Source organism: Adiantum capillus-veneris, chromosome 21 (genome assembly GCF_014529385.1).
Source record: "Adiantum capillus-veneris isolate H3 chromosome 21, ASM1452938v2, whole genome shotgun sequence".
In the NCBI taxonomy this organism is placed as follows: domain Eukaryota; kingdom Viridiplantae; phylum Streptophyta; class Polypodiopsida; order Polypodiales; family Pteridaceae; genus Adiantum; species Adiantum capillus-veneris.
The window spans coordinates 148,510,187-148,537,248 of NC_140951.1; the positions used below are offsets into that span (position 1 = coordinate 148,510,187).

At 40.6% G+C, this 27,062-nt stretch overlaps 2 protein-coding genes, 1 non-coding gene and 1 pseudogene across 3 annotated transcripts; 1 reads left to right on the plus strand and 3 right to left on the minus strand.

The window, feature by feature from the left end:
- Nucleotides 1–1,613: 1,613 nt before the first annotated feature.
- LOC147431942 (uncharacterized) lies at nt 1,614–2,289 on the minus strand. The gene has a single exon (XM_086493061.1). It carries the CDS (start codon nt 2,287–2,289, stop codon nt 1,837–1,839), a length of 453 nt encoding a protein of 150 aa, XP_086349187.1. The 3' UTR covers nt 1,614–1,836.
- A 5,101-nt stretch (nt 2,290–7,390) lies between these two features.
- Nucleotides 7,391–7,972, minus strand: LOC147431943 (uncharacterized). The gene has a single exon (XM_086493062.1). It carries the CDS (start codon nt 7,970–7,972, stop codon nt 7,391–7,393), a length of 582 nt encoding a protein of 193 aa, XP_086349188.1.
- Nucleotides 7,973–12,545: 4,573 nt separating this feature from the next.
- TRNAA-UGC (transfer RNA alanine (anticodon UGC)) lies at nt 12,546–12,618 on the minus strand. Its single transcript has one exon. It is a non-coding gene; the product is annotated as a tRNA-Ala (tRNA).
- Nucleotides 12,619–25,826: 13,208 nt separating this feature from the next.
- On the plus strand, nt 25,827–26,454 carry LOC147431945 (uncharacterized; annotated as a pseudogene).
- Nucleotides 26,455–27,062: the final 608 nt, after the last annotated feature.

Consider the following 27,062-nt stretch of genomic DNA (forward strand, 5'->3'; position numbering starts at 1 on the left):
AAACTTAAACTTGGCAAGCTGAATCTTACATAGGTTGGCTTGTTTTTGTGCTGCTTCGAAAGCTAGAGAAAATACAAGCCTTTTCGAAGGGAAGCGATAACACGTAACCAGGGCATACGTAGGCGCGAAGCCGCTGAAATCGTATTGGCATGGCCTAATCGCATTACTACGCTTAGGACAAGAGCCTCGTCACTATGTTATACAACCGTAGAACCTACTTATGTGTAACACGGCGAAGCACTTGAACTTTTAGTTGCCGCTTTGAATACATGAATAAATTGAGGCCCGAAGGGATGAACACGTTAGTATTGACTGATTTGCGATGGCTTAAGTCTTACTGCTCTCTAAGGGACGAAGGGGGAAGCCGAAGCGAAGGCGCGATGCGTTTTTGAGTAACCGATAGATTGCCGTTGCCATAGATATGAACTGCCCGTTGCCTGCGGTCCTCGTTGTTTCATTGTACAGAATACCTTTTCCTTGCCTCGCCACTTAGGATCAAGACTAATGCAGGGTACGTACAAAGCAAAAAAGGAACCGATACGATCAAGAAAGAAAGATAGCCCCCGTAACCCCTAAAAAGTAAAGATAAGCGATATCCTGCAAAGGCAGCCAAAGTAGGCCTCGTGGAAGTGAGAAAGGTTAGCCTCCCCGCAACCAAGCAAGCACTACTTTGATAGCAAGAAAGGCTAGAGGTTGTAGGCAGAAAGTATCGAAAGCAGGCAAGAAGGGAAAGTGGGCCAATGCAATAACCCATAAATTATTGATCCTCTGCTTCTATTTACTCAATTTTCTGCCTTCCTTCCCGTGGTTGGCTTGTTTTGTTTGCCCTAGCGACACCATTAAGAGGACTGGGTGATTGTGATTAGAGATCAATTCACTGTCGCTTCGAGTACACGACGAGGTTACGAAACCCGTCATGGCGATAACATGGTAATTTAGAAACAAGGCGTGTATGAGGAACTATCTATGTCTACGTTTTGCGTTGGGATTGCCCTTCGGCACTTCAGGGCTCAACCAATTAAACTCTCGGTGTCTACGGCGTTAGAATGAACTTTGTGCATCCATTTATTTCTACAGAATTACCAACGCTAGACTGGACGTATTCGACCATGCGCCCAGATTATGCAGGCAAAACCAACGATACTTTTTAAGAGCAAAGGGTACAGGAACGTAGTGGCGTTCTCAACTGATTCCTCTGATCCCAATATAAATTGGATCGGCGAGAAAGGTTAACCCAACCCTGATTGACACTTTGTGCCCCTCGCTCCCTAGTCTTGGTATATGATTTAAAACATCGAAAAGGTGGGCTTAGGAAAAAGCGTAGGGAACCGCTTACTTTAAATAAAACAAGAACTGAAAGAAAGAGGACTGAACATAATACCGGGTGGAAGATAGATGCTTTACCTTGCAAGTTGTGAAAGCTTTCTTCTCAATAAGAGTGAGAGTTAGTGGTATATAGCTTTATCGAAGCCCGAAATGAAACGATGTTGCACTGAAGAGGACTCGAACCCCTAACTACCTGGTTTGAAGCAAGGGACTCTATCCAATTGAGCTATCGGTGCGGGGGGGTTGGGTCAAGGAAAGCCCAACCCTGGAAATGTTTTTTGCGTTATTTCAAAATAAGTTTACATAATTAAAGAAAATTAACTCAATTAAAAGACAAAAAAGTCAATCTTTGTCGTTGATGATCACTCCGTTCGTTACCGAATAATTTAACCATCCCTTCCCTAAAAGAAAGTAATTACTTGATATATGTAATCCGTAATATTCGGATACAGTCGTCAGCTGTGGTTTTTACCCTCCCCAGGGTGTCCGCTCTGCCCGTGAGATGGTTTTTTAGCCATGACGTCTATGTTTAAGTTTAAAGGCAGTCGCTTTACGAATCCGGCTTCTAAGCCTATGGAACTTAACGAAAATCTGGACAGCGTCCCTGGCTTTATTATGAACGGCTTGGATTTTATCCGCCTCCTCCTGCGAAACAGTTATTTCTGTTTTTGGATTCGGCATGTCTTTCTCAACTGGAGTCGAAGGCAAGAGCTCAAATAGGGCTTTATACATGTCAATCAAAGGTTGCGCCTGGGAGACTATTTGCGCGGCATAATGCGCTATCACTTCCTGGGAGAAGGAGACCTTCAAGAGGAGTTCTATGCCCTCTTCCGGGGACATGCTTAAAGGGAGAGATACCCCAGAGATGACCATCAAGCCAGGAATAAGGTCCTTATGAAACGAAGTGAACAGACGGGAGTTTGCCTCCTTAAACTGTACCGAAATCTGAGCCCATTCCTGCATTGTGGCTCGTTGACTATGGAGGGGTTTAACTAAAAAAGAATTAAGTGCTGGTAAAGATGCCATGAAGAAGCAATCTAGGCTGCACTACATGTACCTGAAAGAAGAAGTTAACTAAGTGCGTGCTGTTAAACCATGAATAAGCAATCTTGGCTGCACTACATGTAAAGGGTAGTATTAGTTGTTGTAGTAGCTACATAGAAGGAAGAGATTGATTTCGATGTAGCCACTTAGTCATCCTATAGTTCTGTTAAAGTTTTCGATTCAGAGCTAGAGCTTTCCCCCAAAGCTGATGCACTTTTCACGTAGCTCTTCGATTCGAAAAGACTATTAGATGAATCTATCGTGTTGAATAATTATACTCAATTGATCCTTAGAAAAAGATAATTGAGCTATCATGGTTCGGATTCACCAACCCATTCTTAGTATATTCTTTCCCATTTATTAACAACTTAGCCTATGGCCTTGCGGCTAGGGTGGTTCGCGTGGTAATGGATCCAGGTGCCTCTAAACCTTGCCTTTAGTAAGGACGAAGTGTCGGGAAACGGTTACTTGGAAGAAAAATACGAAGTCGACACTTCTTAGCTTGTTGAGTCGATATCTCTTTTCTTTTTATAGTGTCCTTTGCTCCCTTTCCCATTGTTGTTAATAAATTGTTTTGCTTTGTTTCCAAAGGCTCTAAAGAGGTTTGCTAAAGGCATAACGGAACTAAACTTCATAAAGTATCCGTTGTACCCGATCATTGCGTTGCATAGCTTCACTAAAGCCTGTATTCTTCGAATACACAGAGATCGCGGGTTTGGGGTCTTTTTTCCATGCATAGCTTGTACTTTATCTAAGAATAGTCGATGCTAACGTATCTTACGAAGATTAGTTAACCAACCAAGTTCGAATCCTGCTGTATGATACTAAGAAATTCAATAAAGAGAAAGATTCAAAGTGCAAGGCAAGCGAAGCACAAGGCTTCCCCTTATGAAAGGGAAGCCTGAGCATAGCGATCATCTTTATAGCATTGTAAAAAGAAGAGTGGGAGAGGTACACTGTAGCAATAGGCCACGATTCGGCTTTGAAGCTGATGCTTGTTTTCACGTACGAAGCCATGAAAAGACGTTGTTTCAATGGTTTGTTTTCATAACCCTACATAAGTAGTGACCTAGCTTGAGCTAAAGACTAAGGAAAAAACAAAGTGCAAGGCACATTTCAAAAGAAACTAGTTTCAACTAAGAAATCTAAGAACTAAAGTGTTTTTGGTTTTATCTTTTCTTTCCTGTTTTATCTTTTCTTTTTGGTTTTCTTTGGTTTCGTCGCTTTTGGATTCAGAGAAGCTTGAGCGTAGCAATCCCTACTTATTACCTTAGGTTTTTGTTCTTTTTCATGGAAAAAAGGCAAGGAAAGGAAAGGAAAAAAGCAAGCAAAGGGCAAGGAAGCCTGAGCGATCGCTACCCATGCGCACACGGCAATACAATATAAAGAGTGTACGGGCGCTTTGGCAAGTGTAACGAAAGGATTACCCTATTAAATCAATAGGGAAGCCTGAGCATAGCGATCATTGCCTATTTTATATTATAACTTGGTGCAAAGCAAGCGGAACGAAAGGATTCCCCTATTTGGGTTGGGAAGCCTAAGTGTAGCGATCATCTTTGTTTTCACTTTTTCTTTAGCGCATTTATTATTGCTTTAGCTGCGTATTATTCACTAAGTAGGCAAGGTTTGATAAGTTTCTTTAGCGTAACACCCTATTCATCGTCATCGATAAAACATAATATTGATGCACGACTTCGTGAATGAATGCTTCTTCCAAACTCCTTCTAACGAGCCCGCTTCTGAAAGTTGAAATCTCCCCACCCCGGGCAGGGGGCTACAAAGTCACTCCGGCTCTGTAAGGTTGAAACTTTCGGGTTACATAGGCACGCTGCAAAGAATGCAGGATCATCAGAACGAGGATGCCTCATCCATGATCTACTGGATGGATTCGATATGGGCCCTAAGAGTAGCTTATTTGTTGTGCAGATGTCGGTAGCCCTCATATGCCCGGATACACATGTATCCCTCGTATACTATAAAACCAAACCCTACGATCTATCTATCTATCACGGATTACCCCGTCGAGTGCCTTCGGTCTCGCTGGCATTCCACTCGTAGCGGGCGGGAGATAGGTCGTTGTTAGGGAGGTCGAGCTGGTGAGGTAGGTTAGGGTTCTTAATTCCTCTGCTCAGGGATCGTGCCCGTGAGCTTGTTCCGACATCGAGGCTTCTTTTTCAACTTGATCTTGGAGGGCCAGGGATGTAGTATGGCACGATATTGTTGTAGAGATGCTAAGGTTGCATCTTTGCTTTGCTCTGCTTTGCTCTGTAAGTTAGTTTAGTTAAGTTTGTAATTATGCTGAGCTAAACCTGAACTCTTCATGTGGTAAGCCCTGATCTTAAGCCATACTTTGTGCATCGATCGCCTAAAGATTCTTGAAAAAGGCTAAATGCAAGCTTTTATTACCTTTTCCACTTTCTTGGAAAGCATTATGTGGGCCCTTTATTGCTGCTGCAGTTTGCAAGGGTGGGCGGCAAAAAACTTGTTTCGGAATCCCTAAACTAATTCGTGACTGGTGCTGGGATCAAGCAATTTGCTTGCAAAAAAGTTATGGATACGAAGAAACTAGTGAGAGTAACTACATCAACAGACTACTTGTGTAGCAAAAAGCAACCTTACATCATGAATAATGCGCAAATTTGGGCCAGAATCAGAAAGGAATATCTTGCGCTTCAAGATCTAGATAACGACCAATTTGAGATGCTTGCATACAAAGCGAAAACCCACTCTGCAACCATTCGAACAATATTGGTGCAAGGCAAGCGCTTGTTGGAGCCAGTAGACCCGGAGAGAGAAAATGTATTCTTAACCTCTTTGGAATTACCTGAAGGTTGGGGCGATTATCTGCTTTATTTAACCGCTCCTCTCGTTCAAGGAATACCGATTGTCGACTTGATCTCTCAGGTTACCTGTGACCCGAGCCTGGTTTTGTTGATAAAACTGCTAATTGCATATGGCACATTTGCCATAGAAGAAGAAGAGGGAGAGAATATTGTTGCGAATAATGCCTACCTATGGTTTTTCAGTTCGCAGATGCAAAACCTGTTTAACATTCTCAAACTGATATCGTCGCTAAGGAACGGGGGACCCTGTCTCTTTCCGTGACTACTTGCTTGCATTAACAATCCACCTCTTATTAAACAAAATGAATACCAGTCGAATAAGCTACAACTATTCTTTCGCTCACTACTCTAGCTTTGCTTGATGCCTCTTTTTTAACCACTATATTATGGGATAGGTTTTGACTGAGTCCCTTTGACTGATGAAGAAATCTTATAGTGTGGGTGTCTGCCACAGTGCAATGTATTTCATGAAGTAAGTTATTGAATTTTAGGTAGGAAAACTTAAACTAGAGCACAAGATTGTAGAGGGTTACTTCTTAGCGCCTAAATGCTATGCTTTAGTCTTAGATGAATCTAATAAGATAATTCGTAACAAGGGGTTAGCCAAAGACAAGGTCAACCTTTCATGGTTTATAGAACAGTATAAAAATCTTGAGCGAGTTATTAAAAGTACTTACGAGTCTTCTTTTAAGATTAATTGGCCAAAACTCAATATTTACCGAGCCTCAATTATGTTAAATCTAGGCATTGACCCATCAACCAAAAGAAACCTCGTGATTGATGAGAACAATATATGGGTTGATACCTTACCCTTGAAGGTATCTCAAAAGTCAGTGACAAGACCAAATAAGCTGACGAAATCTAACCTGCAGCCAACTATGCAATTGTCAGAGTCTATGAAGCAAGCTGAGTCATTGCTATCTACGCAATTGTCAGAGTCGTTGCAGGCTGAGTCGTTGCTATCTACGCAATTGTCAGAGTCTAAACCCTTTACACTGCATTCAGATTCGTTGCTCTCCATGCCGCAGTCTGAGTCTAAGCCCTCCATGCAGCAAGCTGACCAATCAAATGATGCCAGAACAATACTCTTTGAACCACTACAAATTGAACTACATCTTTTCTTTGAACAACTACAAATTGAATGTAAGGTAGTCTTTGAGCAACTACAAATTGAACGTAAGGTTGTCTAAGAACAACTACAAAGTGAACGTAAGGTTGTCGAAGAACAACGTAAAAATGAACGTTTAACACATGAGGGCTCAAAGAACAATTACAAAATGAATGTCTAGCACGTAAGATTCTATTTGAACAATTACAAAATGAACATCTAGCACGTGAAAGTATTGAAAAACAACTACGAATTGAACGTCTAGCACGTGAAGAGCTTAATAAAAGGCTTCAAGCTATAGAGCTTAGGAATCAAACTAGTGATTTAAAAGAAAAAGAAGGCAAGCACTTACCTAAAAAAGAGGACCAAGGGCCGAAGACTTTGGAAAGCACTAGATCCTCTGACAAGAGCGAAACCATGGGTTCGCAACCTATAGAGCAAAAGAATGGAAAGAATGGGATTGTTAGCTTGCCACAAGACTGTGGTAAAGAGCGTCGTAAACTAAGCGATAAAAAGAATGGAAAAACTGATCTTAAGCACCATCCATTACCACGCGAACCACCGGATTCATGAAAAAACGTTGGCAGAGTGTTAAGAAAACATTAGTGGGCATGGGAAAAAACGCAAACAGCCTAGCCGGGTATGAAAAGATCAATATAGTAGCTAGGTTACCTAGACAGGTGGAGCTCTTTGTCTTTAACCATAACATAATAACAGAATGCAATTATTGTTCTTTAATTCCCAAATAGCTTTTGCTTATCTTTAATTAGCCGCTAGGATGGTGCTTGCCATTACGGGGGGCTAGCTTTATCTTTATGTCGTAGGAATGAAGGTGCTATTAAATTGAAGGAAGAGCTAGTGCAACTTGTTTTCTAAGGTTAAACAGGGTTTAATTATCAACCATGATAGATTCTTTGTTTAATGGTCAAATCGTTGATTTCAAGCAAGCAAACACGTTATTTGTAGGTTTCTTGGTACTGCTGTTTAGAGCTGTGCGTATCCACTCTTGCGAGTGGATAGCGTTTTGGACAGCTGGGCCTAGAATGTATTACAATGAAACTATCATTTATTATTCATTTTCGCCATCATCTAACTGTATCGGGGTAGACATCTCAATTGAGGTTAAAGTATAGGGCACATTAGTTAAGTTGTTAGGAACCTCAGTTACTAAAGATTGATCAGTACAAGTTACTGGAGATTGCTCAGTACAAGTATAAGGTATAGTTGTTACTAAAGAGTTATCGGTGTTTGAATCCTCTATTATTTTTACTGGAGGTTGATCGGTTAAAGTATAGGGTACATAAGTTATTGAAGAGTTATCAGTGTTTGGAACCTCAATTACTATTACTGGAGATTGATCTATACAAGTTACTAAAGAGTTATCGTTGTTTGGATTCTCTATTATTGTTACTGGATTTTGATTGGTTAAACTGTAGAGGATAGTTGTTATTGAAGAGTTATTAGTGTTTGAAACCTCAGTTACTGTTACTGTTACTGGAGATTGATCTGTACAAGTTATTAAAGAGTTATTGGTGTTTGAAACCTCAGTTACTAAAGATAGCGTTGTAGAGTCTATATCCCGTATCTCCGAAATACCCAATAGATCACGACGTCCCTCTATCTCTTCAACTGAATCCTCGCTTAATGACATAGCTTCATTATAGAATTGGTGCATTCTCCCTAAGACATTTTCTATATTATATGCTTGATGAAAGGAATCTTCAGTTTGGGTAGATATTGAATCTTCAGTTTGGGTAGATATTGAATCTTCAGTTTGGGTTGATATTGAATTTTCAGTTTGAGTTGATATTGAATTTGTAGTAGATATATTTGAATTAAACAAAAGTGGCCTTTCATTAGAAAGAATTGAATTTACATTAGGTGTTAAATTGTGATTAAATATCCATTTTAAACTAATAAGGTAAACTATACCTTTCATTTAAACTATTATCCTATCAATATTATTATGCACTTGGTTGTAGTTAGGCTCAATACCTATTTGTTCTAGTTGTACCCGAGCTGCATTTCCTGCTGTTGCAATATCAGATAGCATTTCATCTGAAGTTCTACCTAAAACTTCTAATTGCATTTGAGCTGCTGCAATATTAAATAGTACTTCTTTAGAATTTCTACCTAATTGTTCTAATTGTATTCGGGCTACATCTCCTGCAGCTACAATATCAGATAATATTTCCTCTGAGGTTCTATTTATTATTTCTAATTGAAATTCATTAGAATTTACCCTTTCTGATATTATTTCACCTAATGATACTTGTGAAGAGTTCACATTTTCAAGAACTTGAGATTCCGTGTAACTTGAAATATCTTGAGATACTGTTGAATTGGGATCAATTCCATTAAAATAGTAAACAACTGCTGCTACAGCTACTGCTACTACTATTCCTAACAAAACAATAACTTTTGGGTTTTTATACCATACTGATGATTCGTCTAGCTTTATTGTAGAAGTTTCAGGCTCATCTACGTGATACGGTATTGATTCAATCTTATTAAAAAAGTTTATATTGTAGTAATCAAAAACAAAATATACAAAAACAAAAGTTATTAACACTTGAAGTAAAATTTTTAATAGTAACTTCTTATTTGCCATTGTTTTGTAATTTAATATGTATGATACTATTAATGCTATTACTATACTACAAATAATAGGTATATTAATTGTAATTAAATCACTATTAAAATTGTTAATTAAACTAAGTTCATTTATTGAGCTTAAATAACTATTATTTATTATATGAAATATTAATTAAAATAAACTTACTACTTTTAATAACAATAGTTTTAGGCTTAATAAATTAGTACTTATTACTGAATTTACTATAGGAAGAGTACTTTGTATACTCAACGAAGAAGCTGTAGAAGAAAAACAAGAAGCAAGTGGCAAAGAAGCAATTGGTTTCGATGCTTGGGGCTTTGACGAAGAAGCAATTGGTTTCGATGCGTGGGATAAAGATGAAGAAATTGAAATGTATTTGTTTTTAGGGCTGAGGATTTCTCTTTTGATTGATCCTCAGCTGCAAATAAAGAATTGTCCGATGATAATGGTTTAGGTATAGGCAATAAACTATCTGACGTAGACGATATAGGATCGGATACGTTAGATATAGGAATGGAAACGTTAGATACAGAATCCGGCACATGTGATACAGGATTAGGGTTACCACGGGATTTGATCATGACGTGTCGACCGACACCGCGTCGATCGAGAGTAATTGGTTTGACTACACCCTGTAAATGGAACTAATAGATAACTTCACATATCACCGTGTCTGGTTCAGGAACCAGTTCCTTCAAACCCGTACTTACCGTAATACTACTACTACCTGCACTGGAGCCTCCGTCACCTTCATCTTTGTCTTTTTTTCTTCTTTTTTGTGTGTATTGTATTATCTATCTGCCTCTCCGGACATAGTATCTTGAGTACCGATGATGATGACCACATCTGCTGGCATGTGATTTTTGAACATAAAATCGAGTCCTTGTAAATGAGCAAAGCCAGGTGCTCTTATTTTACAACGATAGGGACGATTGGTTCCATTACTGACTAAGAACACATCAAATTCTCCTTTAAGTGCTTCAGCTGCAGTATAAATAGAAAAAGATGGTACAAAAACCCCTTCTGTATAAGGTTTAAAATGGTGAATTAGAGATTCCATGGATTTTTTCATTTAAGGTCATGATAAAGGACATAGCTTACGATCATCAGCTTTAATTGTGCCACTGGGCATTTCATTGAGACGTTGTACGATGATTCAAATACTTTCTCACATCTCTTCAATACAGATACAATAACGATCGTAGCAATCTCCCCTAGTACCCACTAGTATGTTGGAATCCGATTAGTCATGAACATCGTAAGGTGCTGCTTTTCATAAATCCCAGCATACTCCCGGTTAGGATAGATAGGCCCCTTTGTCGAGCTTTCCTCCCAACAGAGCCGTACGTGAAAGTTTCCTTTCATATGGCTTGAATTCGTTTCCGGAGGCCCGTCCTTGTAACGCGTCTCTGCAGGCGCTTAGGGATGAGGGGCATTTATAGTCTATGCGTAAGCATCCATAGCACCAGATTTTGGATTGAGAGTTCAGTTCATTTTCCTAAGCTTTTTGCTTGCCTCGGGCCACTTACCGCGTGGCCCACGTTACGGCAAAAATCAGGCAACCGTAACAAGTAAAGTCAAAACGCTATATCCGCTTCGCAGCAAAAAAGAGATAGCTCCGATGCACACATAGATTAAGGGCTTATGCTAAGCTGGCCAAGACTAGTTACCAGTCCACAGAGCATGGCTTGTAGGAATTTATTTCCAGATCTTCATACTTCCATACCGCCACAATTTTACGAAAGACAAGCTCTTTACCCTTTATTCGACCCAATTAAACTCTGTGCGTAAAGCCGCCTCCTTCTTTAATTGATTTGTGTTTCTTTAATTTAATTCAATTTAAAGCGGGTCACGTACTTGCAGACTCAGCCTTTGCTTCTCAGGTCTTTCTTTACCCATACTCTGTTACATGCTTAGCCCTTACAGATGCACAGATAAATACAGGCTTATCATGTTCCATCAATGGCATCTAACCTATGCCGATTTCAGCGAACCGTGCTCTACTCCAGTGAACTCATGCAGTTTCAATATACCTAGAGGCCAAGGGTAAATCCGTTCACGGCTGGCCCATCAGAGTAACCAGTCAAAGATGGCCCTAGCCTTGCCTTGGTTATGCTTTACTGGGCTTATACACATTTGCTTACCCTGCCCTTTCCTCATCTCACCTTAGCCTCTATTTTGGATTAAGAGACGTCGTCTTCAAGGCTTCATACCAAGTCTTTACAGTCAAAGCGTGCTTGAGCAAGATCGGGCAGAACCGTTGCCTAATGGGAACTAAACTCTTCTCATGGTAAGCACTGAACCCAAGCCATACTCTGTGCATAGATCTTCATGCAGATGCTTGAAAAATGCAGGAATACTCCCTTTCATGTGCCATTTTCACTAAGGTCAAGGACCTCTAAGCTACTGGAGTTGGCAAGGGATGCAGGAAATGGCCCTGTAAAGTTGTTCAAGCTCAATACAAGCTACTGGAGTTGGCAAGGGATGCAGGAAATGGCCTTGTAAAGTTGTTGAAGCTCAATACAAGCTTACGCTTGAAAAAAAGAGAAAGGTTACTACACAGTCGATAAAGTAAGCCAACCGCAGGGACTAAACAAAAAGGCGTCACTTAGCTAGTTATTCAGCTAAAGAGGTGCTCTCTCTTTCTTTCGCAAGGACTAAACAAAAAGGCGTCACTTAGCTAGTTAGCCAAAGAGGTGCTTTTTTGTATATATACAAGAGATTAATTATGTTCTTATCTAACATCATCGTGTGCTTAAACGATTGAAATCAGCGGGTTTCTTTCTTCATTAAGCTCAAGTGGCGTGGTAAAATAGGACTAGGTGTTTCTTGGTTAGCTGCATTTTTGTTATGATTGTAAGCTTTACATAGATTCAAGGCTTTCCTTTCATTCTCACTTGCCTTTTGCATATCTTGTTCAAAGCTCGATGGCCGTACTAAGAATATAGTAAACATGCGCTTCGATAAGGTGCGGCTAGGACGGTTCGTTGGTTCTTCCAACGTGCGTTTCCTTAGGGTCTTGGTTTCACTTGTCTTCATCCCGCATTCGCATGAGTCAGTTTGAGTGAAGGGCTGCTTTGGTTCCCCATGCTAATGCGTTGTTGAGTACCCTTTTTTATTGGCCTTCCACCGTAGGTTATCAACCTACCCTTGGTACGGAAATGGGATTACTGTAGGAAAGGAAAGGGAAGGAAAGGAAAGGAATTACTTCCACCAAGGTAGGATCAATAACTTCCATTCAAGCTGTTTACGTACCTGCGGATGATCTGATTGACCCAGCCCCCGCTACAACGTTTGCACATTTAGATGCTACAACTGCGCTTTCAAGAGGCTTAGCAGCAAAAGGTATCTATTCAGCCGTGGATCCGTTGGATTCGACGTCAACTATGCTGCAGCCTTGGATTATGGGTGAGAAGCATTACAAGACGGCATAAAGGGTTAAGCAGATTTTGCAGCGTTACAAAGAACTTCAAGATATTATAGCTATTCTCGGATTGGACGAGTTATCCGAGGAGGACTGTTTGATGGTAGCTAGAGCACGAAAAAGAGAGCCTTTTTTCTCTTTTTTCTTTTGGATTTCTATTTAATATGCTAATCTGTATACGAATGGAGACGATCGGACTTGAACCGATAACTTCATGCTTGCAAAACATGCGTTCTACCGATTGAACTACGCCCCCGTCCTCGTTTCATGTGCAACACGTATCATGTGGGCAAACAAAACACAAGAGAGCTATTGCTCATACGTGCTTGCCTATAGCCTTTTTTCTACAGATTTTAGACTTTATCCAAGACACGGCCTCATTTCATCACATTGTCAATGAAAGAGGCTAAATGTCATAAAGTAAAGATGTGTCGTTGGCAGCAAGCAGTAATAGTTCACGAATCTTTTCTCGATCCACCATTTTGATTGTATCGGTGTTAGGGAGGGGATAAGCCATCTTGTCTTCTCGGAAGGGAAGCCTTGAGGTCAAAAGCAAAGCGAAAAGAAAAAGGTTATGGATACAAGAGATGAAAAACCGCAATCTTGGATACAAAAAACAAAAAAAGTTTGAAAGATGAAATTTCAAAAGCCACCAACCGATAGTTATGGCTTCTTTTTTTCGCACTTAGATTTTTGGATAGATGCCCTTATATAGGAATACATCCGAGAAGAAGCGCTTGATAAACAAGAGTTGCTTATCCAAAGATTTGCAGTTCTTATAAAAGTCAAGGAAAACCTGAAGGCAAAAAGGAACAAAGCTAGTGGCCCCGCTTATCCTAGTTACTTATGAAATGGCACGTTGTCTATGTATTCGAGTGGTCTCATTGAATCTCTTCGGAGGTCTGCCCCCTGCCCCCATATACTTAATGATAATAGAAGCGTCGAAGGCCGATGCGTCGAGTAAAATCCAGGGGAATCGCACAAGTAAGCGAAAGGGGCACGGCACCGAGTTTATCTCAAAGATTTTTTATCAACAGTAACATGGCTGGGTATTCATAACTTTTTAGGTCGCTTCATAACTTAATTGGTTCGTACATAGCACGAGGCTTAAGAAATAGAATAGGATTTTCTTTTGTAAAGCGTTTAAAATCAACGAGACTACAAACAAAGAAAAAGAAAGAAAGAAAAAGAAAGCAAGCTGTAAGCAAAGAAAAAGAAAGGAAAAAGGAATATTAAGCACCATCCATTACCACGCGAACCACCGGGTTCATAAAAAAACTAGGGTAGAGTGTTAAAATAACATTCTACATGGTATTCTGGAAAAGAACTCAAACAACTAAGGATGAAACAAATCAACGTAATAGCTAGGTTACCTAAACGGGTAAAGCTCTCTGTCTTTAACCATTTAGGAATGCGATCATTGTTCTTTGGCTGCTCCGCTCAGGCTTTCCCTCCCCACAAAAAACCCTTTGCTACGCTTGCATCTTTAATTGGGCTTTCTCTTCACTTGCCAAAGACCGTGGCTCTTTAGACTCTTAAAGGCATTTTCGTTAATCCTACCATTATGTTGAATGTAAATGCATTGTACTAATAAAAGATATAGCGCTTAATCGCTCGGGCTTTCCCCTGCCCTTTGCTTGCCATTACAGGGGCTAGCTTTATGTCGCAGGAACAAAGGTGCTACTAAAGCAAAGGAAGAGCTAGTGCAACTTGTTAATAACAACTTGTTTTCTAAGGGTAAATAGGGTTTAATTATTAACCATAATAGATTATTTGTTGAAGGGTTAAATCGTTAATTTTAATGGCCTTTAATAGTTCACTATTAAAGTAAAGTCGTATAAGCCCTGGTCCATCACCTTATTGTCTAGCAATGCTTGGTACGTTGAGGCGAGACGGGCGACTCGCTTAGATCACCCAGCGGTAGTGTTAGGCCTTTACTGCTAAAGGACATGTCTTTACATTTAACAAACACTACACTACCAATAGTTCAGTTCCCTAGCCCCGGTTAGTTAACATCAGGACAAGTGTGAGAAGGGTCTCCGTGCCGTGCATGAACCGCCGCGATGCAATCATAGCCATAGACAACGCCAAACAGTTGCAACTTCTTCAGTTCAGGGATACGAAGCAATCAGCGCTAAGCAGCAGCTTTGAGAATACAAAGCAAAGCCTGTAATAGGTTCATTGACTGGACAAACAGTTATAAAATACGTATCTTTGGTGGTTGAAGGGCAAAGTGTTGACTAACGTCTACGGGCTTCAATTTTTTCATACTGGCCCTTCTCTTTTGCATGACCGAATAAGCGAGTAGCTATTACGTATTTCGGTATAGCTATCCCTCACTAATTCGTAGTTTGGTCGAGCAGTCATAGAAATCTATCACGGTTCATGATTAAACTTCATTCCACCTTGCAGAAAGTGGCATAATTGGCCCCGGCTAGAGCTGCGGTAGCTGCAGAATCGAGTAAGTAGACCACCGTATGGACAGATAGGCTTACCAGTCCACCGCCTTTCTTGCTACTAAAGCAGTGCCACAGGCAGTGCTTGCTTGGTTGCAGGGATTTCAAAGTACCTTTTCCCTGCCGCTCGGACGGACAATTAATTACGTTTCCCTGCCTCCTATTAATTACGTAATATAGACAGTTGTTTCATTGCTTGGACGAGGAAATTAAGCAAACGACACCCTATTTGATCAAGGTATTTTGAAATCCCCGTGTCTGCGTGCTTGTTTGGGCACGAAGTTCACTCTAACGCTGTAGACACCAAGAGTTTAGTTGGTTGAGTTTCGAAGGGTAGAGCGGTAGCCTAAGTTATAGTTCGTACAGTTCTTCGCTTCGAGGAGCCATAGTTGCCTACAAATAAGAATCAATCTGCCCACATTCTATCTCAAAAGAGCTTTGCTTTCCTCGCTTGGCAGTAGTTTAGTTTTTCGCAGCTCATGTAACTTAAAGGAGAGAGTCTGTGAAACGGCACCGGTTCAAGCCCGGTGATGAGCCAAACTGGATCGGAAGGATTATCTACTACTTTGTCATTAAGTTGAGCACCGGTATGGTGACTGGAGATTATTGGGGCAACCCTTTTCCGGAATGTAAGATGATCTACCTTGCCGTGGCTATTCCGCTTACGGTTATTGGCTTTGCCAGTAAGTAACTAAGAGATCATCAACAAAAAATGATGCCATGAAAAATAACCTATTCGAAACTTCAAAAAGTCTAACTCTGTTGATGATTAGCCGTTGGGGGGTTTCCAGTGAACTTGGCTACCAAAAAGAAAAATGGGCACCCTTTTCGTTTGTTCTCGTTAAGAGTTACCCGTACGGTGTCACTCTAGAGTGACTCGGGAGTTCATATCGAATGTGTTTTCTTAGTGGTCGCCATTTCAATGTACGAATTTGGAAGGAATAAGCGGGGGCAATTTTTTAACTTGTTACTTCTATTCTTCCAATTCCGACAGTTCAGAAGACAGGCCGGAAGCGGAAACAAGCCACTAGCCCGCCGAACAAGGCTCGACGCTGACAGAGAATTTCTCGTTTCCTCCTCCTCCATGATCTTCGGGGGCGCCGTTATGGGAAGAGGAGTTTGGAGGGGATACTGGTGAAATCAAGGATGACAACTCCACTCCAGAAGGAGACAAGGCCGGACACGAATTGAGCTTAGGGCCGTCAAGCGAAGTTGAGGGAAGCCCTTCGTCATCGAAGAACAGGAAGGAGGAGGGTACTAGCGAGGCTCCTGAGACTAGCGAGGCAAAGAGCCAGAGCCCCTTTTCTTGACAACAGGAAGAGGATCTGCTTTCTAAGCTGGATCACCTTGCACAATCACAAGTACCTAAACGTTCTTGGTGGAACCAGGTTTTGTGTTTCTGTAGGGGACCAAAACCGGAGGAAGACACTCCTTCCGGAAATGAAGGGAACGATCAGGATACTGGGTCGGGCGATAATGACCCCGGAGAATAGGAAGCATTGGGGGGAATTTCTTGGCTTTTCCCCTTCCTGCTTCCCGAAAAAGAGAATGGCAAGGATGAACCCGAGAATGAGAAAAGGAGCAGCAGTAGGTATTGGAAGCATATTTAGTCCTTTGACAATCCCTGTGGCGTGAAATATATCATTAGCCAAACAATTATTTGGTTATGTTACTCCAGGCTTTGCCTTACCAAAAGCTATTGCCCTGTTTGCTTTGATGATGGCCTTTTCGATATTCTTCGTATTTTAAGGAAATCAATAAACAACCCTAAAGATAAGTCTAGATAAATAACGGTTACTTCGGGGTGGCCTTTGCTTTGGTCACCCCCCAACTAGGTAACATAATGGTAATGCGTTGGACTTACAGTCCTAGAATGATGGTTCGACTCCATCCCCAGTTTTTTTTTAAGTTAAACCCACTGTGGCATGACGGTACATGACAAGGGACCCTATCTTAGAATGCAATGGATGTATGTGGGTTCCCCCCAGCTACCTACTCCTTTTGCTAGGGATTTGGACACGCGAGGAGGAGGCTCTGTTGCTAGCCCTTATTGACATAGAGCTACTGCCTTGGCAAGAGCTGCTATCTTCGCTATGTCAACCGTGCAAAAAGAAATGCCATAAACGCCGCTGTTTCCGTTGAAAACAAAGAAATTGCTAGAAGAATGTCGATTGATTCTACAACGTAAACGAATCATGATAATTCGTTGCAACTTGAAGTCTCGCCTTGGCAACCGCTACGTAGCATCCTAGGTTCAGTAAGCACATAGACTCTTAACAAGCTATGGAGCCGGATCATGTTAAGATGAAATGCCATTTGACCTTAGGTGCTAGCAAGGGCATCTAGCCAATGCCTTCCTGGCATGCGTGAATACTGGGTTGTGAAATTAATCGTTTAAAAGCAGAAGCCAACGATAGCACTATGACTAGGAGATTAGGTCAGGCCCAAGGATTCCTCCCTTTACCGTGTCCTTTTCTATCTATCTATCACGGATTACCCTTTTAGCATTTGACCATGCCTATCTATTCGTAGCGTCTTAAAAGAGCTTTTGAAAGAATAGTCGTTTAATCTGTTTTTTTGGATTCGTCCGGAGAGAAGCAGTTAGTCGATTTACGCGTGCCGACCTTTTTTTTAGAGCTTCGGTTCTTCCGCCTGAGCATCAGTGGAATAAAAACTACATGGCGCTAGCCACACAAATTCTTTGCTTTGGAAAGCACTAGCTCCTCTGACAAAAGCAAAACCATGAGTTCGCAACCTACAAAGCAAAAGAATGAAAGGACTGACTCACCAAGCCAAGGTAAAGAGCCTTATAAAAGTTGCAATAAAAATCAAGGAAAAAGGAAGATCACGCAACATCCATTACCACGCGAACCACCGGGTTCATGAAAAAACTAGGGTAGAGTGTTAAAATAACATTAGTGGGCAAGCAAATCCGTCATTTTACATGGTATTCTAGATTTTCACTCAAACAACCAAGGATGAAACAAATCAACGTAATAGCTAGGTTACCTAAACGGGTGAAACTTTTTGTCTTTAACCATTTAGGAATGCAATCATTGTTCTTTAATTGGTTTTCCTTCCCCCCCTGAAAAACTAACCTAAAGCTACGCTTGCATCTTTAATTGGGCTTTCTCTTCACTTGCCTTTGACCGTGGCTCTTTAGACTCTTAAAGGCATTCTCGTTAATTCTACCATTACGTTGAATGTAGATGCATTGTAATAATAAAAGATATAGTGCTTAATCGCTTGGGCTTTCCCCCGGAAATCCCTTCACTTGCCTTTACCCGTTGCTGCCACAGTAAGGGATCTTTAGACTCTTGAAGGCAGGCTCGGCAATCCTACCATTACGTTTCAAAATGTAGATACATTTAAGTAAAGTAAAGTAAAGTAATTCTTGATATGGCTAATGCTTTATCGCTTGGGCTTTCCCCCTGGAAATCCCTTCACTTGCTAGTATTGTGCTTTACAGACTGCCATGTAGCTGAGATATCAGCGTGCAACCTTTCAATATTCACTTTTTTATTAGAGAAAAACGAAGTATAATTATAAACCATGATCTATTTATCATCTAATGGTCAAATCGTCAATTTCACGCAAACACGTTATCTTCCGGCTGTTTGCTCATGCCATCAACCAATTCTATTACGTCAGAAGGATGCTTTGTGTCTTTCTGAATCGAAGACGTTTGTTCCGGTTTCCTACGCCGGCCGCATTGGTCAGGGCATATTGTTTCGATATTTTACCGATTGTCACATGGACACGAGAAGCGCTTTGACTTATGTTATGAGATCACCTTTCAAAACGGAACCTAAAGGTAGGCCTATGAGCCAACCTATGTAATAGCTAGTTGACCAAACAGGTAATCGCATGCCAGCAAGGGTTCCCCGCGATAAATAGAGAAATCATTGGGTCTGACCTCGTAGTCGTAGTGCTATCGCCGGTTTCCCTTCCGTGCCAATCACTGGGGAAACACTAAGTAATGGTTTAGTAGAAGAATTGCGTGAAATGTAGGGCAAGGCCGGATGGCAGGGCTTTCGATACCCATGGACATTTCTTGGGTTTCTGCGCAGCTATCGAAGTGGTTGTCTTCCAACGCAACGACTCCTGTATTGGGTATCGAAGGAAGTCTGCCAATGCAAGGTCGGAGATAGCTTTCCAATCGAGTTGCCTATCCGTCCACGCAGAAAGCCAATGACGACAAGCAAATCAAATAGAGAGCCGCGACTCCGCGATGGAATGATCCAAGCCCTAAGGTAGCGGGAGAAGGATAGCGTCATGCCTGATCTGTGGAATGACCCAGCTACGTACGGTGGAGTGATTCAAGCCAGGTAGCGATAGTGGCTGATTTGCGGGAGAGAAACTTTCGTGGTTGGTGTGGTGATTTCCTCGTGTTCCTCAACGCTTCAAAGAAAAGAAGCACTCGAAAAGAATAATAAAAAGTGAAAGAAAAGAAGGAAGAAAAAAAACAAGTTTTTGAGATTCTAAGAAATGATTTGATTTTGTTTCAAAAAATTAGGGGGGATAAGACCTTATATATAGATACAATAAAGAAGTTACTTAAATTTAAAACAAACGCTAACTTTTGAAGATTTGTAATTCATGTAACTATACTTGTTATTCGGTGCCTAATCCTGTATCGTCAGTGCCGGATTCTGTATCTAACGTGTCCGATCCTATATCGTCTATGCCTGATAGTTTGTTGCCTATGCCTAAACCTTTATCGTCGGCTGATCCTTTATTGTCACCTGATTCTTTCTCATTACCTTGCTGTTGAGGATCAATCAATAGATCAATCCTCGGCCCCAAAATTAACAATAAATACGCATAAATCATCTTCGTCAAAACCCGTAGCTTCTTCGTTGAAACCAATTGCTTTTTTGCCAGTAGCTTCTCCGTCTTTGCCGCAGCATCGAAACTCGTAGCATCTTTGCCAATTGCTTCTTCGTTGAAACCCGCAGTTTCTCAGCTAATTGCTTCTTTGCCTTACGCTTCTTCGTCGAAACCAATTGCTTTTTCTTCTTCTTTGTCGGGTATACAATGTGTTTCAACCCCGCATATAGTAAATTCAGTAATAAGTAATAAGTTATCAAGCCTAAAACTATTGTTATTCAAATTGGTAAGTTTATTTTCATTAATATTTCATATAATAAATAATAGTTATTTAGGTGAGATAAATGAGAATAGTTTAATTGACAATTTTAATAGTAATTTAATACAATATGATATAAGTATTCTTTTAAGTATAGTTATAGCATTAGTAGTATCATAAGCATTGAATTATAAATCAATGTCAAATAACAAGTTACTAAGAAAAATCTTATTTCAAGTGTTGATAACATTTCTTTTTGTTTCTTTTTTGAGACAAAAAAGTGCTTTTTTTGCGTGCTAGCTACACCTTTTTATTATTATTACACAGACACTTAAGAATTAGTTACGCTAGAAGGTGCAAAATAGAAGCAGAGGATCAATAATTTCTGGGTTATTGCACTGGCCCACTTTACCTTCTTGCCTGCTTTCGATACTTTCTGCCTACAACATCTAGCCTTTCTTGCTATCAAAGCAGTGCTTGCTTGGTTGCGAGGAGGCTAACCTTTCTCAGTTCCATGAGGTCTACTTTGGCTGCCTTTGCAGGATATCGCCTATCTTTACTTTTTAGGGGTTACGGGGGCTATCTTTCTTTCTTGATCGTATCGGTTCCTTTTTTGCTTTGTACGTACCCTGCATTAATCTTGATCCTAAGTGGCGAGGCAAGGAAAAGGTATTTCGTACAATGAAACAACGAGGACCGCAGGCAACGGGCAGTTCATATCTATGGAAACACCAATCTATCGATTACACGAAAACGCGTCGCGCCTTCGCTTCGGCTGCCCCCTTCGTCCCTTAGAGAGCAGTAAGACTTTAGCCATCGCAAATCAGTCAGTACTAACGTGTTCATCCCTTCGGGCCTCAATTTATTGATGTATTCCAAGCGGCAGCTAAAAGTTCAAGTGCTTCGCCGTGTTACACGTAAGTAGGGTCTAAGGTTGTATAACATAGTGACGAGGCTCTTGTCCTAAGCGTAGTAATGCGATTAGGCCATGCCAATACGATTTCAGCGGCTTCGCGCCTACGTATGCATTGGTTATGTGTTATCGCTTCCCTTCGAAAAGGCTTGTATTTTCTCTAGGTTTCGAAGCAACACAAAAACAAGCCAACCTATGTAAGATTCAGCTTGCCAAGTTTAAGTTTAAGTTCTTTGAGCTAACCTCGTTCCCTTATTAAGCTACTGCAAGGCAGCTAATATAGTAGCAAATTGCTAATCTATCAATCAATACATGGAAAGTGGCAGCTTGGACAATCAGCTTCATGGCAGCAACATAAAAAGGGATGTTCATGATGGGCAGCTTGTAGCCGCAATGGGGCTTAGTTGGGAGAGTTAGAAGCGGATAGCTTTCGGTATAGCGTTTCGCTATTCTTGCATAAGTGTTGTTTTCTCTACATCCTTCATTAGGGTTTTTTGCTCATTAGGCGAATGTGCTTCTAGACAACACGCTGAGCTAGAGGCATACGTTTCTGACTTCAAGATGGCATGATTCACTTTTTTTGCCAAGCTTTTCACACTACAGGGGCTGGGCCCCAGACCAGTAGATCTGGGCCAAGATAGGATTTTTGGGGGAGAAGGCACTTAAAAAAATCCAATACATACAAGAACTTAAAAAAAGACCGAGGATATAATATCTTTAAGCCAATCTGCCGAAGTGGGAGGGTCCCTTCCCATTCAGGCACTGAATCACTTGAACTTGAGCTACTGCCCGGAGCAGGTTCTTGTGGAACTCCCTTCGAATTGTTAGTAAAGACTAGGGAATTAGAGGACTCTGCCTGTGGCGTTTCCGTAGGCATCGGCGGAGTTTTTGAGCGTTTTGCATGCGAAGCAAATAAACATGAGAATAAGGAAAAAAGCTAATCCATTAGAAAAATTTTTGTATTTGAAATTGTTTTACCGATATTTATGGCATTTCAATTTAATTTTCATTGCCTCAGGCAGGATAGCAAATAATCTTACTTTACTAGCGGCCTTTAACTTGCTTGATAAACCAACGGAGCTTTAGATGTCAGCGTCCCAAGCAAGGACTACAACGAGCCATGCCCGTGTCATTAACGGCCAGACTCCTATACATAGTGACTCTACACCGTTTAAGGTATAAAGTTAACTGTAGATAGCCCGACTTATAGCTTATAACATAAAACTTCCTAAATGCCAGCCAAAAACGAATAGGCAAAGCACTGTCAGACTATTTGAATTGCTTTAATATGCTAAAATAAAGCAAAAAATAAGGAAAAAAAAGTAAATAGGGACGAAAAAGTTTTACACACAGCGCTTACTAATCCATCCCACCTACTAACGATTAATTATTAGTTAATGCGTTTACTTTGGTAAGTATTTGTATTAAACAGTCACAAATTAAAATGGTTGAAGCATTACTATCTGGAATCATGTTAGGCTTAATTCCAATAACCCTAGCTAGATTTTTTGTAACTGCATACTTGTAATACCGACATAGTAACCAATTAAATACTCGATGAAATTTAGTTAAGAATCGTCCTACCTAAGATAAGATTTTGATATTGGGAAGGGGGAAGGATTCAAAAGATATCTGTCGAATCCTCCCCCTACCTCCTCGCCTCTTCTCTATCCAAAAAAGTATTTCAGGAAACAAATAGCAGATGTGCCACTTTTCTAACGACGAAAATTAATTCTATTCCTATTTCAATTTTAATGTGTACCGCTTAAGCAATCCTTGGGTAGGTAAGAAAAAACACACCCTATAGGATTCGAACCTACGACATCGGTTTTTGGAGACCCACATTCTACCAAACTAAACTAAAGGCGCCCCCTCCTAACTTAAAAGGAGTCACTTCAATCTCCGAAGTAAAAGTTACAGCCAGGGAAGTAGCGACAATATATTTGTATTCGTTGCAGTTTTTTTTACAACCCATTTGATCAATGGGGAATAAAGGTCTGTGGCAAAATCCAGCCATAGCATCAAAGTATAATTAATAAAATATTCCTCAGTTGGGCTCATGATCCGAAGCGGCTCACTGACACTAAGATTGCTGTCTTTACTAGCGCCCCCTAGATCAGATCTAGAGGAGTGATTTCTGTCTCCTGTCATACTCTGCGGTTGTCCTTTGAATTTCACTGTCTTTGCACGTAACTGCCCCTGCTCTTCCACTGAATTGCCTTTTTGTGTCAATTGTATAAACCCATATTTACGCCTAACTTGATCAGAATACAAGTCAAACATAAACTTTTCTGACCGTTTCAAGTGAATAACCCGTTCATTTAACAGATTCACTTGTTCCCTTAAATGAGCGCTTTTTTTCTTCAATCCTTAGTCGAAATGATGGCAAAGAAGTTATAAAAAATGCCACTGTTAGTGGTAGTAACTACGAAGGGCAAGGTAATAATGCCACTGCCACTATTAGTGGTTAGGACTACAAAGCAAGGTTACCGGCAAGGACTGCGAACACTACCTTATGAAACCTTCCCTAGACATCTTACGGACCTACCCTCTGGAAAGGGAGTAGCCGGCGATCAGTTCAAGCCTACACGAGTGTAGGTTGCCTTGTTTCGTTCCCTCGATGTCTCTTTCTGTTCTGCAAAAAAAAAAGAAACTAAATAGAATGCAAGAATTCGATCTCCATGTTGCACCAAGTTACTCACGGCCCAGACCCCTACCGTTGAATAAAGCGACAAAAAACTCGTTCAATCGTCGGCTCCGGGTTCCGGTTCTCTAACCAAACTAAAGGTAGTTTGCGTGCGTGGTAATGGATGGTAAAACTTATTCTCTCTCAACAAGAATCTCTTGTGCTTCGTTCTTGGATTTGAATATAGCAAGTTAACGTTAACTAACAGTCTTTGATAGCTTAGCGAGTGTGTTTTTGGCCTGCAAACTACCTATAGGTTAGATAATTTGTTTTGAAAGATGGATAAAGTAGTTCCAGTTTTGCCCTGAGCATTCCACGATAATTGATATGGTAGCTCCGCTTCCGCAGAGTGGGTTTGATGATTCATCATCAGATTGAAAAATCGACAATCAACGTTAAGAGGTCAAGTATCCCACCTCGCCAGTTATGACCAAAGGCGTTGAACCTTCCAATAACATACAATGGCAACAGATAAGTAGCGAATAGGATCAAAGAACCGCATCTGCCTTGCAAAACAAATAAAACCAAAATGTGGCCTTGAATTGACGAGCATAAATGCATGCCAAAAAGAGTCTTTTGAGCCTTTTAGTTGCCCTTACTGTGGCAGCTATGGGCTTTAGCAAGGGATAGCAACAAAAGGGGTACAAACAAAAGTGATGAAAGTAAGAGTGCAAGTAAAGTCCCTATCCCTATGGTTAGTTCTATTCTGAAAAAACTCCGACTCGGAAAAAAAGGAGATAGCTAATCCACAACCTTAGCTGATTTAGCCTCAAGTAACTTTATTTAACGAATTAGTAACTGAAGTAACCACCAACCCTATCAGTCGAATGGGATGATTGCAGGATTGCTGATATTTATTGCAGTCTGTGCTATCGCAAATGATACAATCTATCGGCTTTACAGTGTGATAGACGAAGCCGTTAAGTCCATTGTGTTTTCGATCTCAATAGCCTTGACTTGCCAGATCTAGCCGATGCGGCGACATCAACTTGGTGGTCCTAAGATGATGGGCGATCCTAACGGTTCCCTTTTCCATTCCCTTTCACGCAAGCACGGTTGTAATTTATGCGTTTTTTTAATTTCTTTTTCTATCTTGATTTTTCTCTTTTCTTATCATATTTTCTTTCATTTTATTTATTAAAATTTAAATTATCATGGCGAAGCAAATGGGATAGAAAGTCTATCTAGGAAAGTTCAACCTCCCGATGATGATGAAAGTGACATTATTTTCGATGAAAATGACACTACTTTTGTTTTGGATCCCTTTCATTTTCATTTTCATGTTTTCATCTTTTACAAGCTCCCATGGATATTAAGATAAGAAGAGACCTTATAACGGAAAACAAAACAAAAATAAAAGAAAGCAAAACGGCTTTGGTTAATCATTCCCCAGTGTGATCTGTTAGTCCGAAGCAATATCCGCGGAATGACCCGCACTACTAATGACGCGAACTCTAACCAGAGAACAGACAAAAAAACAGAGATCGTTAGTTGCCATGTCAATAGCTGGGATGTTCAGCCAACTCTCAGGCCTTGATTTAATAGAAAGCTCGAAGCCACAAAAGCAAAAGGCCTAGAGCACACATAGGACGAACAATGAATGAGTGTAAGCCGCGTTGCCCGACAATCGACGTTGCTGACTGCACCGAGGGACTCATTATCGTAATAGCGAAAAAAGTAAGGCAGTGACAACTTGGGGATTGTCATTGAGCGTCCCTAGACGCCCAAGAAAAGTAAGTTATTGATGGCTCTTTCATTCAAGGTCTAGGACGAACCATTTACGCTTGCGGCATCTTCTACGAAGTGTAGCTCACGTCTAAGCATCCGATTAGGGAACGGGACAACGCCCATGAAGCTCCAGAAATAGAAGGCTTGCCTGGCTGTATGCTCTTAGAAAGAGGATTCTCCACCAAGCTCCAGGGCTAACATGGAGACCCATTGACTTTATTGATTATTAATTGTAAATAACAACAAATCATATGTAAGGTAAAGGTATTTAAACTCGTGTTAAATCACTGTCTTAATTGTCTTTGTTTACAATTATAAGTAAAATAGTACTATAGTTTAAAACGCCCGCCTTTCGCCATAGCTTAAAGAGAAGACGCTAACATGACGGGAAGAGCCGTATGAGATCATCAATCTCATGTACGGTTCAGGAGCCAAGCTTATGCAGCAATGTCAGAGCTTAGGTTAACTACATAATTCCAGTTCCACTTTACTACGTGAAGGTGCTCTATAATATTTAGTAAAGCTATTGCGATATGGAAATAAAAGGCATGATAGGGACAAGGGTTTAATCAAACTGTTACGCTCATCAAACATGTTCTTGGTGAATACAGGACTGAAAACTCCTGTAATCCTTTTAAAACATGAAGTGATAGCAGAGGTGTCAATTACTGAATAAGCAAGGTATAATTTTGTTGAAATCGAAGATTCGAATCTAGAAAAAGTAGAAGTAAAGGAGCTTCATTTTTATGAACCAAGACTTCTTTTTCCAAAGCCGCATAAACCGGGAATTATTTTGTCAAAACCATTGAATAAGAAAATAGTTTGGATTGAACCAACTAAGATTTGGCGTGACTGTAACAAGGTCAAAGGGTTGATTTTCAATTTAATTAAGGGTGGATATGCTGTAGTTATTGCGCAGGGCTCGTAGCTTTCCTTTTCAGAAGTCCCTCTTAAAAACGCAACCGCAAGAAGAATAAAAAAAAGTTTCACCTCTCAAAAAAAATCAATTTTCTAGAGGTAGATTCCATGAAAACAAAAGCAAAAGCATAAAATCCAGGAACAAGGATCTAAAGTTTTGCAAAAACAGAAATAAGACATCCCGCAGGAGTAGGACATCCAAAATTCCAAACACGAATATAATAAGACATAATATTGTGGTAAAAAATATTCGTGCTACGCTAGTTTTAAAAGGGAAAAAGCACCAAAAAAGCCACCAGTAGGCATTTAGGCGCCGTCGCAGTTATTTACATAAGTATGTATGGAGCTTTTATGGAGTGGCTTCAAAAAAGATGCATGCAGAGTAAAATAGAATGACTAGGGCTATATTGGACAACACAACACATATTACTTCGTAAATTGCACGTAACATCTTCAAAGAACAAATAACAGGGATGGGGGCTTAATGAATCCTCCACCTCCGGCCGGGGCAGGGGAAATAGCTTAGTCGGTTAGAGTGCTGGTCTGTCACATCAGAAGCCGCGGGTTCGAATCCCGTTTTCCCCGTTAGCATTATGCTAGTTAGGTTTGTTTTAAAAGTCAGAGTTGATGATATCGATGGAAAGGAAGCCTGACTACCTTTGCCCTTCGAGTAGAGCATGTAGCGAAAAAACAAACCTTGTCAGTCTCTACCTGTTTCGTTTGACCAGGCAAAGCAGTCAAGTGTTGCACCCGGCAATGATGATAGTCTAGTAGCCGGAAATACAGCTAGCCCACATTTTAACTCAAGAAGCATAGGACACGTAAACTCCCATGCGTGTAAATCAGCGAGGACCACTAAATGTTCTTGCAAGTTGTAGTCAATACCTAGTATGTAAGCCGTTACCTCAAA

What these genes read in the sequence shown, in the direction of transcription:
- LOC147431943 (XM_086493062.1), bottom strand. Translation starts at nt 7,972, where the DNA reads ATGTCATTAAGCGAGGATTCAGTTGAAGAGATAGAGGGACGTCGTGAT.
- LOC147431942 (XM_086493061.1), bottom strand. Translation starts at nt 2,289, where the DNA reads ATGCAGGAATGGGCTCAGATTTCGGTACAGTTTAAGGAGGCAAACTCC.